Below are 12,303 nucleotides of genomic sequence, written 5' to 3'. Positions count from 1 at the left end.
ATAATATTTATTTATGGTAAAACAGTGGCGAAATATCGCTCTTGCTTTCATATAACTGCAGCGGACATACCTGAGAGGCCGCGATCTAATCCTGTTTACATAAAGTAAACCTGCTCCCGAGCAGGCTTACTTTTACGGCTCTGTTGCTATGACAGCAAGCCCCAGATGAGCTTCGGAGAACCGAACGATCCAAGATCACGCCAAATCGTCAACATTCAAATCCGGCTAACTTGCTTAGCGAGGTACGAAGAACAGGCCCCAGGAGCTCAGCTGTAAGAAACTCACATTTCAAACAGGCTGCAGTTCAGCAGGAGGCTGGTATGGATCCCAACTCTTTGTTTTCTCACGTTTTCTGCAGACCAAAAATCCAGCAACAGCAGCAACAAGAAGCACAGCCGACACTGACAGACCAATGATCAGTCCAACAGATCCAGCCTCCTTCCCTCCATCCTCCTTCCCTCCTGCCTCTGTGTCTCCTCCTGTCTGACCTGCAGGTGAGAAACAGGTGTGAGGTGTCAGCTGTCAGGTAGGTGATGAGTGAAGAACAGAACAGAATCCATTTCCTCTTCAAACTGCTGTCAGACATTATCTACTGCACTCTGATCACATCACTCAGACCAGCTGCTTTCTACAAAGTCTCATCAACAACATCTTTAGAAACAAACATCAACAACCAGGAAGCAGCTTCACCTCTGATCACACACACACTCAACTCTGCTCACTCACCTGGAGGATCAACAACACTCAGGTAGATGATGCTGATGGGCTTCAAACTGGGTCTCTCTTGGTTTGGTTCTTTTTGGGCAACACTACACTCGTATGTTCCAGTGTCATTAGTCGTCACATCTTTCAGAATCAAAGACACGTCTCCATCCTTCATCCGTCTGTCCTGCAGATCCACCCGGTTCTTAAAAGATGGATGCTGGTCGTCTGGAAAAAAACGCTCATCCCGGTAAAAAAGGACATATTTTGTTCCCAGGTCAGCTCTGCTCCAGTTTACTGCTATAATGTTGTTTGAAGCTCGACATGTCAGAGTGACGTTCTGTCCAGATTCAGCTGTGATGATTTTCTGGTCTGAAAGAGGAAACAACACAGAGCAGAGAGGTTAAAGGTCAAAGTACAACTGTTTACTTTGACAGCAGCTACACATATACAATTATTATCTATTATTATTATCATTATTATTATCTATTTTCTATAGATTTATACTCCAGTGTTTGGTGCCCCTGAAGTCCTCAGAGAGGTTCGAACATCAGCACAAGATGATTTTGAAAAGAATCTAGAGACCTATAGTTTCTTGTTTTTACATAATGATTTGAGATCCTGCAGCTTCCACAAACAACAACATGTGCTGATAATAAGTGAACATAATGTGTGAGAGAAAGCAGCCTCTCATTATAAGACACTGTGAGTCTCTGCATGCTGCCTTTATGGAGCTACAGCTGTTTGTATACACTGAACAAAAAGCTTTGTAGCTGCATACTGACTCCTGACACTACAACACATCACACTGACACACACAGCCTCCTGTTTCCTTCTCACACACAAAGAAACAGTCAGTATGAAAATTGGTCTCAGGGAAATATGTTTAATATGCAGCCATTACTTCCTGTTTTATGTCAAAGTTAAATCTCACCTGCAGAGACGAACACGGCAAACATCAAAGTGGAGCAGAGTGACGTAATTACAGCTGACATTTCCATGTTCTCAATCTGACTCTTAGCTTTTTCTAAATGTCTCAGTCTGTCATGAGATTAAAATTTAGGCTTAAAAAAGCAGTTGGATCAGTAACGTTTGTTTTCAGGAAGTTGTGTCATTGTGACGTTTGGTACGCTGCACTGCGGGGTCGAGCAGAAACAAGTGCGTCACAACAGAAGAGGTGAAGTCGAAAGAAAGTTTTATTGCTTCTGTTCTTGAACCATCCTGGCAGGAAAGATCTGAACCTGTTTCATGTGTCAGTCGTCATGTATGAACAGTTTGTGTCTTTGAAGCAGACGTTTGTTTTGTCTCTGCACCGAGTTTGTTTCCCACAGCAAGTTTCAAGCTCACATCCTGCTCCACCTCTTCCTGCTACGATTTAGCTTCAGCTCCGAGGTCGGAGGTCTGTGTCTGCCGAGCAGCTTATCAAACAGCACCACGACATAACTCTGACTAACCTGAGAACCAGCAGCAGCCTGCACCAGTTTACAAAACCAGTAGCCTGTGTAAATCACCAGTTCATCCAGTGCTGTCCAATTTAAAGAACAAAGAATCACCAGTTTTAGAATTTGAGGTTTTCTGCTAAGTTTCCTCCTTTTCTATGGAGGTGAATTGTAAACTGAAACCTTCAAACAGATTTTTTTAGCTTAAAAGACTAAAAGTGAGTTTTAGAAACAGAAAGAAAAACTTACTGTTGTTCTGAAGGACGTCTGGAAGCCTCGAAGGCCTCTGTGGTCATCAGGGTGGAAAATCTGAAAGAAAATAAAACACACATTAGATTTCTGTGTCTCTGTCGCAGCTGCATCACAGACACGGACGTCCACACAGACCCCACCCAGCCTCGTGTCTCCTTCACACACACAGACAAACTGAATCAATATGAAAATAATTCTTTGAGAAATATTATTAATAATTTAACCAGAGTGACACTCAGTTTGTTTTATGACAGTTAAATCTCACCTGCAGAGACAAACATGAAGACTCCACCAAACATCAGCAAAGTGGAGCAGAGTGACGCAGTTACAGCAGACATGTCCGTGTTCTCTGTTTCTGCTGATCTGACTCTTAGTTTGTCCTAAATGTCTGAGTCTGTTGGTATTTTCACTCAATAACTGAACCTGTGTTTAAATCTGACGACACAAGATTAAATTTAAGGTTTAAAATAAAGCTGAAAGTCACTGACTGTTAGAACAGATCTGTCGTTCAGCCGCTCGGTCAAACTCCACACTTACAGGATGCACCGTCTCGTACGGAAGTGACGTTGGAGTCTCTCAGTACATCTGTTTACAGTGAGGACAAAGAAGCAGCAGAAACACACACAGAGAAAACATGTAGAGACAGACAGCAGCAAATAGTCTGCAGAGAGAGAGAGCATGCAGCGCTGCAGCACTTCCTGGAAATCACATGATTGTAATCACCTAAACAGCTAAAAGAGCTCATTAACACTTAATGTTGTTCTGAAGGGTCTCTGAGACCCTCAAACACTCTTCTGATCATCAGGATGGAAAAACAGTTTTGGAAGTTTTATTCCACACAAAGAAAAGTTTTTTGAAAAATTAAAATAGTTCTTTAGAAAGCAACAAGTTCAAATCTGTGGGTAAACTGCACTGTGCTCCAGACCAACCTCCTGTTATCTCCCTTTGACGTTATGTCTATACAGACACGTCTTATATCTGCAGTGCCATCACATTAGCAGCCATCTGTTTCCACCTGCTGTAAGCTCACATATCTGAGTAACAAATCTTGATAAGTGTAGCTGACGCTGAAATGTGTGTGTGGGTTGCCATGACAACAGTAGAAGAGCGTCTGAGATTGTTATATTTTTTCTATTTGTTTTCTTTATTTGGTACTCATGTTTATGTATTATATACTTGTGCACTTTGTGAAAAGAAATAAGTGGCTGAGATGATGTCATATGTGCTATTGATAGCATCTTACTTGTTTCTAGTTTTCACGGTGCGCCGTGATTGTGAGAGGAATAAAAAAGAATTGTGGACATGAAGCGTGGATTCTTTTGACCAGAGTAGATACACAAAGCAACAGGAAGTGAACTTGTTTCCATAAAACAGGTTGAACAGATGTCCAGAGACAATGCCCTGCTCTGTTTGTGAATTTAGATCATCTTGGTCTGATTAATAAAAGTCAAAGGTCGTGGCCTCCTGTACAAACACAAAACAGAAAAAGGACAAGACTCTACAGGCCTCAGTGATCAGGGAAAATCTTGAAGTTCATGACACGATTAGAAAAAGACTGCAAGCTGAGAGAAATCTCCATTGGCAGGTGAGATAAAGATCACTATTTTACATCTTTATAGTGAAAAAAAAAGAATATAAAAAATACTTGTATGTGCACGAATGTGTTAAGAAGTATATTTGATCATTTGTTCTACTTTTTAAAATTTATTTATACAGTAAAACTGTTAATTTTCATTTGTTGCCTCAAGGCCATACTGTGCAGTTAGCCTAATTGTTTTCAGGCGATATAATAAATTTGCATATGTGTGTAGAGATGTGTTTGTGTTCATTTATATGATCATAGTCAATGTTTTTTACTTCACAATCTACTGACAACCACAGGACATGGACGTAAAAAACCTTGTATGGAAGGAAATAAAGGGAATGTACAGTTGGGGACATTCCATCAGAAAGTGAGGACAGTGAGGTTTCAGGGAGGGACAGTGAAGTGGATCCCTGAATCACGTTTGAGGGACACTTAGGAGTTCAGGGGTCAGTTGGTAAAGTAATTGTGTGTGTGTGTGTGCGTGGACGGGTATTACTTATTGTTGTGGGTAGGGATGGGTATCGAAGATGTATCACTGGATTCATAGATTATCTTTTCCTAATACCAATGTACACAAACACGAGTACCAAATAAAGAAAACAAATAAAAAAACCTATAACAATCTCAGACGCTCTTCTAGCGTGGGGCCTTTCTCCAGCAGTGCTCAGCTAGCCTGCTTTTGAAAGGTCTTTACACAGCTGATAGGCCACCTTTGGACACACCCATGCCTCAGCAGGTGGTCCCTATCAGCTAATTTGTCCCATGTGTAGCCAGTCCACAGTGGATTAAAAACTATGCCACATAAAACATTAAAAACCATGCAATAGAAACAGAATAAAACCATGCAAATAAAACGATACTCATAAATAAACACTAAAAATCAGAATAAAAACAAGATAAATACAAATTTCTACTGTGTGACATAAACATAACGTCAAAGGGAGATAACAGGAAGTTGGTCTGAGGTTACTTGGAGCACAGAGCAGTTTACCCACAGATTTGAACTTTTTGCTTTCTAAAGAACTATTTTAATTTTTCAAAAACATTTTCTCTGTGTGGAATAAAACTTCCAAAACTGTTTTTCCATCCTGATGATCAGAAGAGTGTTTGAGGGTCTCAGAGACCCTTCAGAACAACATTAAGTGTTAATGAGCTCTTTTAGCTGTTTAGGTGATTACAATCATGTGATTTCCAGGAAGTGCTGCAGCGCTGCATGCTCTCTCTCTCTGCAGACTATTTGCTGCTGCCTGTCTCTACATGTTTTCTCTGTGTGTGTTTCTGCTGCTTCTTTGTCCTCACTGTAAACAGATGTACTGAGAGACTCCTGCACTGATGTTTCATAGGAAAGTCCAAACAGCCTCACTGGTTCTCCATAAAGAACAAAGATTTGCTCTCTGTGGCTCCAACACAACTTAAAGACAATCAAAGGTGGACAAAGTTCTGCAGAACAGCTGTACAGGAGGTCATGACCTTTGACTTTATTCATTAGAACAAGTTTATCTCAATTAACTGACAGACAGAGTGGAAGGTTTTCTCTACAGGTTCATTTCCTGTTACTTTAATTCGTCTGTCACTTTGCAATTGTGGTCGACTGTCAGTTGGATGGTTTTGCAAAGAGATGTCTGTAAAACAGGAAGTCAAAGCAAAACGATAGACAGGTTAGTTCAGCTGGTTGTACACAGTCGAGTTCACCCACAGAGTATTTTAATTTACTATTTCTTCTAATTGCTTGTGTTGAATAAACCTTCAGTAGGTTCCTTCTGACCTACAGAGAAAGCAGATGGATTATACCAACCTCACACTTTTTATCTTTATATGGATTTTTGTTCCATCCTGATGATCAGAAGAGTGTTTGAGGATTTAACAGATTTCTTGAGAACAACAGTAAGTGTTTGTGTCTTTTTCTAACATCATTTTCAGTCTTTTAGGGAAAAAGTTTCAGTTGCCATGGTTACAGGTTGGTTAACATCCACCCACAAAAATGTTTGAACAGAAAAACTGTTTCAAAACTGAGTGAGACTTCATTTAAAATGTCATTTCCTTTCTAGTGGACGTTAACCCTGTAAATCCTGAACCATGAAATCATTGCTTGATAATTCAAATTTTATTGGTCCAACGCATCAAACGTCACTCCAACGTCACTTCCGTACGAGACGTTGCATCCTGTAAGTGTGGAGTTTGACCGAGCGGCTGAACGACAGATCTGTTCTAACAGTCAGTGACTTTCAGCTTTATTTAAACCTTAAATTTAATCTTGTGTCGTCAGATTTAAACTCAGGTTCAGTTATTGAGTGAAAATACCAACAGACTCAGACATTTAGGACAAACTAAGAGTCAGATCAGCAGAAACAGAGAACACGGACATGTCTGCTGTAACTGCGTCACTCTGCTCCACTTTGCTGATGTTTGATGGAGTCTTCATGTTTGTCTCTGCAGGTGAGATTTAACTGTTAGAAAACAAACTGAGTGTCACTCTGGTTAAATTATTAATAATATTTCTCAAAGAATTATTTTTATATTGATTCAGTTTGTCTGTGTGTGTGAAGGAGACACGAGGCTGGGTGGGGTCTGTGTGGACGTCCGTGTCTGTGATGCAGCTGTGACAGAGACACAGAAATCTAATGTGTGTTTTATTTTCTGTCAGATTTTCCACCCTGATGACCACAGAGGCCTTCGAGGGTCCCAGATGTCCTTCAGAACAACAGTAAGTTTTTCTTTCTGTTTCTAAAACTCACTTTCACTCTTTTAAGCTAAAAAAATCTGTTTGAAGGTTTCAGTTTATAATTCACCTCCATAGAAAAGGAGGAAATTTAGCAGAAAACCTCAAATTCTAAAACTGGTGAGTCTTTGTTCTTTGAATTGGACAGCACTGGATGAACTGGTGATTTACACAGGCTACTGGTTTTGTAAACTGGTGCAGGCTGCTGCTGGTTCTCAGGTTAGTCAGAGTTATGTCGCGGTGTTGTTTGATAAGCTGCTCGGCAGACACAGACCTCCGACCTCGGAGCTGAAGCTAAATCGTAGCAGGAAGAGGTGGAGCAGGATGTGAGCTTGAAACTTGCTGTGGGAAACAAACTCGGTGCAGAGACAAAACAAACGTCTGCTTCAAAGACACAAACTGTTCATACATGACGACTGACACATGAAACAGGTTCAGATCTTTCCTGCCAGGATGGTTCAAGAACTGAAGCAATAAAACTTTCTTTCGACTTCACCTCTTCTGTTGTGACGCACTTGTTTCTGCTCGACCCCGCAGTGCAGCGTACCAAACGTCACAATGACACAACTTCCTGAAAACAAACGTTACTGATCCAACTGCTTTTTTAAGCCTAAATTTTAATCTCATGACAGACTGAGACATTTAGAAAAAGCTAAGAGTCAGATCGAGAACATGGAAATGTTTGCTGTAATTACGTCACTCTGCTCCACTTTGATGTTTGCCGTGTTCGTCTCTGCAGGTGAGATTTAACTTTGACATAAAACAGGAAGTAATGGCTGCATATTAAACATATTTCCCTGAGACCAATTTTCATACTGACTGTTTCTTTGTGTGTGAGAAGGAAACAGGAGGCTGTGTGTCAGTGTGATGTGTTGTAGTGTCAGGAGTCAGTATGCAGCTACAAAGCTTTTTGTTCAGTGTATACAAACAGCTGTAGCTCCATAAAGGCAGCATGCAGAGACTCACAGTGTCTTATAATGAGAGGCTGCTTTCTCTCACACATTATGTTCACTTATTATCAGCACATGTTGTTGTTTGTGGAAGCTGCAGGATCTCAAATCATTATGTAAAAACAAGAAACTATAGGTCTCTAGATTCTTTTCAAAATCATCTTGTGCTGATGTTCGAACCTCTCTGAGGACTTCAGGGGCACCAAACACTGGAGTATAAATCTATAGAAAATAGATAATAATAATGATAATAATAATAATAATTGTATATGTGTAGCTGCTGTCAAAGTAAACAGTTGTACTTTGACCTTTAACCTCTCTGCTCTGTATTGTTTCCTCTTTCAGACCAGAAAATCATCACAGCTGAATCTGGACAGAATGTCACTCTGACATGTCGAGCTTCAAACAACATTATAGCAGTAAACTGGAGCAGAGCTGACCTGGGAACAAAATATGTCCTTTTTTACCGGGATGAGCAGTTTGTTCCAGACGCCCAGCATCCATCTTTTAAGAACCGGGTGGATCTGCAGGACAGACAGATGAAGGATGGAGACGTGTCTCTGATTCTGAAGAATGTGACGATTAATGACACTGGAACATACGAGTGTAGTGTTGCCCAAAAAGAACCAAACCAAGAGAGACCCAGTTTGAAGCCCATCAGCATCATCTACCTGAGTGTTGTTCCTCCAGGTGAGTGAGTAGAGTTGAGTGTGTGTGTGATCAGAGGTGAAGCTGCTTCCTGGTTGTTGATGTTTGTTTCTAAAGATGTTGTTGATGAGACTTTGTAGAAAGCAGCTGGTCTGAGTGATGTGATCAGAGTGCAGTAGATAATGTCTGACAGCAGTTTGAAGAGGAAATGGATTCTGTTCTGTTCTTCACTCATCACCTACCTGACAGCTGACACCTCACACCTGTTTCTCACCTGCAGGTCAGACAGGAGGACACACAGAGGATGGATCTGTTGGACTGATTGTTGGTCTGTCAGTTTCTGCTGTGCTTCTTGTTGCTGCTGTTGCTGGATTTTTGGTCTGCAGAAAACGTGAGAAAACAAAGAGTCGGGATCCGTACCAGCCTCCTGCTGAACTGCAGCCTGTTTGAAATGTGAGTTTCTTTACAGCTGAACTCCTGGAGTCTGAGGCTACGTTCACACTGCAGGCGAAAGAGCATCAAATCCGATTTTTTCGCCCCTATGCGGCCCATATCCGATCATGGTATGACAGTGTGAACGCCACAAATCCGATATTTTCAAATCCGATCTGGGTCACTTTCGTATGTGGTACTGAATGCGATACGTATCCGATGTTTTAGAAAGCGACTGCTGTGTGAACGGTCATGTCGCATTAAATCCGTCTTTTACGTCACTGACACAAGACGGACGCCAATTATCAGCGCCGGAGAAGCGCCCGATAGGACATCGCGAACGATTTCTTGCCATCTGGTGAAACTGTTAGGAAGACCACGTTGGAGAAATGTGAACATTTTATTTTTACTGTATTTTCTGCAGATTCTGACAGAAATCTGCAACTATCCTTTGAAGCACCGCTCCTCTAAAACAGCAAAAAGGATCATTATTAGGTTATTTGCATTATTATGTAAATAACAAAATAACTTAAAGCAAAAATTTGGAAACATAAAGTCCGAAGTCTTTATATTAAGGGCAATTAGTCAAACAATATTGTTTGCTCTGGGTCTAAACAGAGCGAGTTGTGTGTGACATCTTCTTTTGCGCATGCGGGCCGCTTTGAGCGTTCACACTAGAGCGCGTTTGCTGTCTCATTTTATGTGTAGTGTGAACAAGTAGACAAAAAAATCGGATTTGATCAAAAAATCGGAATTGAGCATTAAGACCTGCAGTGTGAACGTAGCCTTAGTCTCCTGATGAGCCAGACTTCATTTAGTGTTATTAAACATTCAGAAGATGATATGAGGACAGACATCAGTCAGCTATCGGTGATTTGAAGTTACTGTTTTTGTTTGTTTGTTTGCTTTGTGTGCATCAGTGTTAGTTATTAGTTTGTTTTAGTTTCCCGGTGAGTCGCTCATCTCAGTGCAAGAGTTTATGTTCTTAAACAGTGTTATTTACACTTTTGCCTTATTTATATGTGGAACATTCAGGACTTTATCATTCAAATAAAGAAAGTTTGTTCACAGTGATGAGTTCAGCGTTGTCTCTGTCTCAATATCAGAATCAGTGAGTTTGTTTCATCCTCAGGTTCAGCTGTTTGTAAGGTCAGACTCACAGACTGATCCTCATGTTTAGATGTTACACAATAATTACAGACACTGACTGACAACACAAACACAACACAGAGAGCTCAGGGTCCATTTATCAGCTAGAACTGAGTGACTGAATAATCTGATATTATTATGAAACCAAAGAGAAATGTGTTACATGGAGCTGCAGAGTCACATGTTTCCTCCTCTGATCTATGAAGCCTTAACTTGTTCCTCCATGAAGGAGACTCTTCAGTTTAAACACGTCAAGATTATTTATTATTTAATTTTTATATCAGTTTGTTTATTGATAAAGTTTAAACGTGTTACTCTTGAATGTTTTTCTTTTCTTCCTGTAGCTGTAAACATTTCCTGACCTCCTGTTTAAATGTGTGCAGATTTGATCTTGAATGTAACAGTGTGAACATTTATATACTTAACTTGACATTATTACAACCTGTGATCTGTGGAAGCTCAGTATCACCTCCTCTCAGAGGTAGGAGATAAATGATGTTTGTGTATGAGGTGTGTTACTGAGCACAACACTACACAGTTTTTCTGTGTTAACATCTTTGTGCCTAATTTATGGAACAAGCATGTTAAATGTTAATGAGAAGAGCTACAAGTTGATTTGTACTTTGAAATGATCAAACATTCATATTTCAGCTTCTGTGCTACTAAAATCTGCTGTTATTTTGCTGTTAATGGATCCTGTTCAGATGCACATAATAAACATAATCTCTGAATGATAAACAAACCTTTGTCTGTCATTTCATACACAACATAGTGTTCAGGTCTTAACTGAGCATAACTACAATATCAGCCATTAAGCAGATCTGTGAGGTAATGTCCAGTGTGTGAGTTTGTGGCCATTTGTGTTGTATCCTTGTGAGTTGTGATTAGTTTTGGATCCTCCCATTAATTAAGATATTAAGAGCACGCTGTGGGGTGTGGTGGAAATGTCAGGAGCGGCGATGGGAGGGTTGTAAAATGATTGGGGTTTGTTTTAAACTACTTTTTGAACTTGTGGAATTAGATTAAACGAAATTTTGTTCACGTCTAAATTATAAGAAATTTGGTTGATTTTTGGTATATTTGATGTATATTTTTTAAAAATCAAGTCAGAATTGTGTTGTGAAACAAACCACCTGTTGCCACCCACGGCCGTTTATTGGAGTATTTTTGTTTTGAAACTTAAAGGCTGTGACAAAACTTTTTTTTTAGTATTTTCTTTTGCTAGATTTTGGGGGTTTGTTGTTGTTGTTGTTTACAGCTGATCTGTATTTTTGTATACAGTCATGCTTCAGTAATAAACAACTCATTTCTAAAAACCTTGCTGAGCACATGGATCATCTTGAGGGAAGGATTATACTAAACATTTGCACTTGGATTGTAAAATGAGGAGAACTGGGGGATTTATAACTTTCTATTTGTTTGTTTTGTTTTTCTCTGCTCTCTCTGCTGTGCTGTATTATGGACATGTGCTGGTTATTTAAATACATCACCAGAGGGGGCAGGTGTAGGCAAGGACCTGTTGTCCATGCCTCTAGACTAAATACCTTATAATTCACCAAGTACTCAAATCATTTGAGGAGAGCTGCCATTACAGACGTTTCTACCCATTTCTACTAAAGTAAACATTTTAGAAGCAAAGAAGACAATTTATACAGAAAGCTGGTTCAGATTTCCTGTACAGGAGTAGCTGGGATCCACAGAGACTCATTGTGGAGGACAGCTGGGCTGTGGTGCATCGAGCCCAATAGAGTGACAGAGCAGAGATGAGAGGTTTGTCTTTCTGGGATTCATCTGGAGTGGTCTAAGAATCAGGAGATTTTTTCTGTCTTGACACACAGGGAACATTCTTCTTGGATGTGATTAATTTTTAGGATATTTCATTGAGGGGTTGTTCTGGATGCCAGTTTAAAAAGAGCATTGAAACTGTACTTAAAAAATAATAAATAAAAAATAAACAGCAGTGTCCCTGGTTTGATTCCTGTGTATCAGCTCACATCTGCCTCTCTCACTGATGGCAGAGGAAAATGTTGTTTTTTGGATGCTGCTTTTTATCTTTATGAAGCACAGACTTCAGCAGTCGAGAAACCTGACGCAGCGATCCCGGCTTAGCAAAAAATCCGACCACGGGCACCAAGCAGGCATCAACAGGATCCAGAAAACGCAGAGAGACAATCTTGGGAACAATCCATACGCTGCTCGGAAGAAAGCTGAACAATTCCTTAGGGAAACCTTCAGTTTCACTGGCCGACCGCTTCGTCTACCCTGGCGACGATGACGCTTTCACCGGAAAGGTAGTGTGGGAACCCGGTATAGGTAACCCAGGATTTTCGATACAACTGGGAGCAAGTGTTGCTGCCCACCAGCTCCAACGACACAATATTTTGGACCAAAGGTTAGAAGTCCAGTAGTGTCTGGTGATCATACCTC

General features: G+C 40.4%; 1 protein-coding gene across 4 annotated transcripts; it reads right to left on the bottom strand.

The window, feature by feature from the left end:
- Positions 1–258: 258 nt before the first annotated feature.
- Positions 259–3,246, bottom strand: LOC109197619 (uncharacterized). Of its 4 annotated transcripts, XR_003218859.1 has the most exons (5): positions 2,659–3,246; positions 2,391–2,450; positions 2,157–2,227; positions 727–1,074; positions 259–488 (listed from the first exon to the last, which is right to left on the bottom strand). XR_003218859.1 is itself a non-coding variant. In XM_019353080.2 (3 exons), the coding sequence occupies exons 1-3, from the start codon at positions 1,701–1,703 to the stop codon at positions 289–291; spliced, it is 615 nt and encodes a 204-aa protein (XP_019208625.1). In that variant the 5' UTR covers positions 1,704–2,149; the 3' UTR covers positions 259–288. The 4 variants fall into 4 exon arrangements, 1 of the variants encoding a protein (XP_019208625.1); XR_002058686.2 differs by lacking the exon at positions 2,157–2,227 and having other exon boundaries at positions 2,882–3,236; XR_002058684.2 differs by lacking the exon at positions 2,157–2,227 and having other exon boundaries at positions 2,659–3,235.
- Between the last annotated feature and the right edge of the window lie 9,057 nt (positions 3,247–12,303).

This window comes from Oreochromis niloticus, linkage group LG3 (assembly GCF_001858045.2).
Source record: "Oreochromis niloticus isolate F11D_XX linkage group LG3, O_niloticus_UMD_NMBU, whole genome shotgun sequence".
In the NCBI taxonomy this organism is placed as follows: domain Eukaryota; kingdom Metazoa; phylum Chordata; class Actinopteri; order Cichliformes; family Cichlidae; genus Oreochromis; species Oreochromis niloticus.
This window is presented reverse-complemented; position numbering and strand designations above follow the sequence as displayed.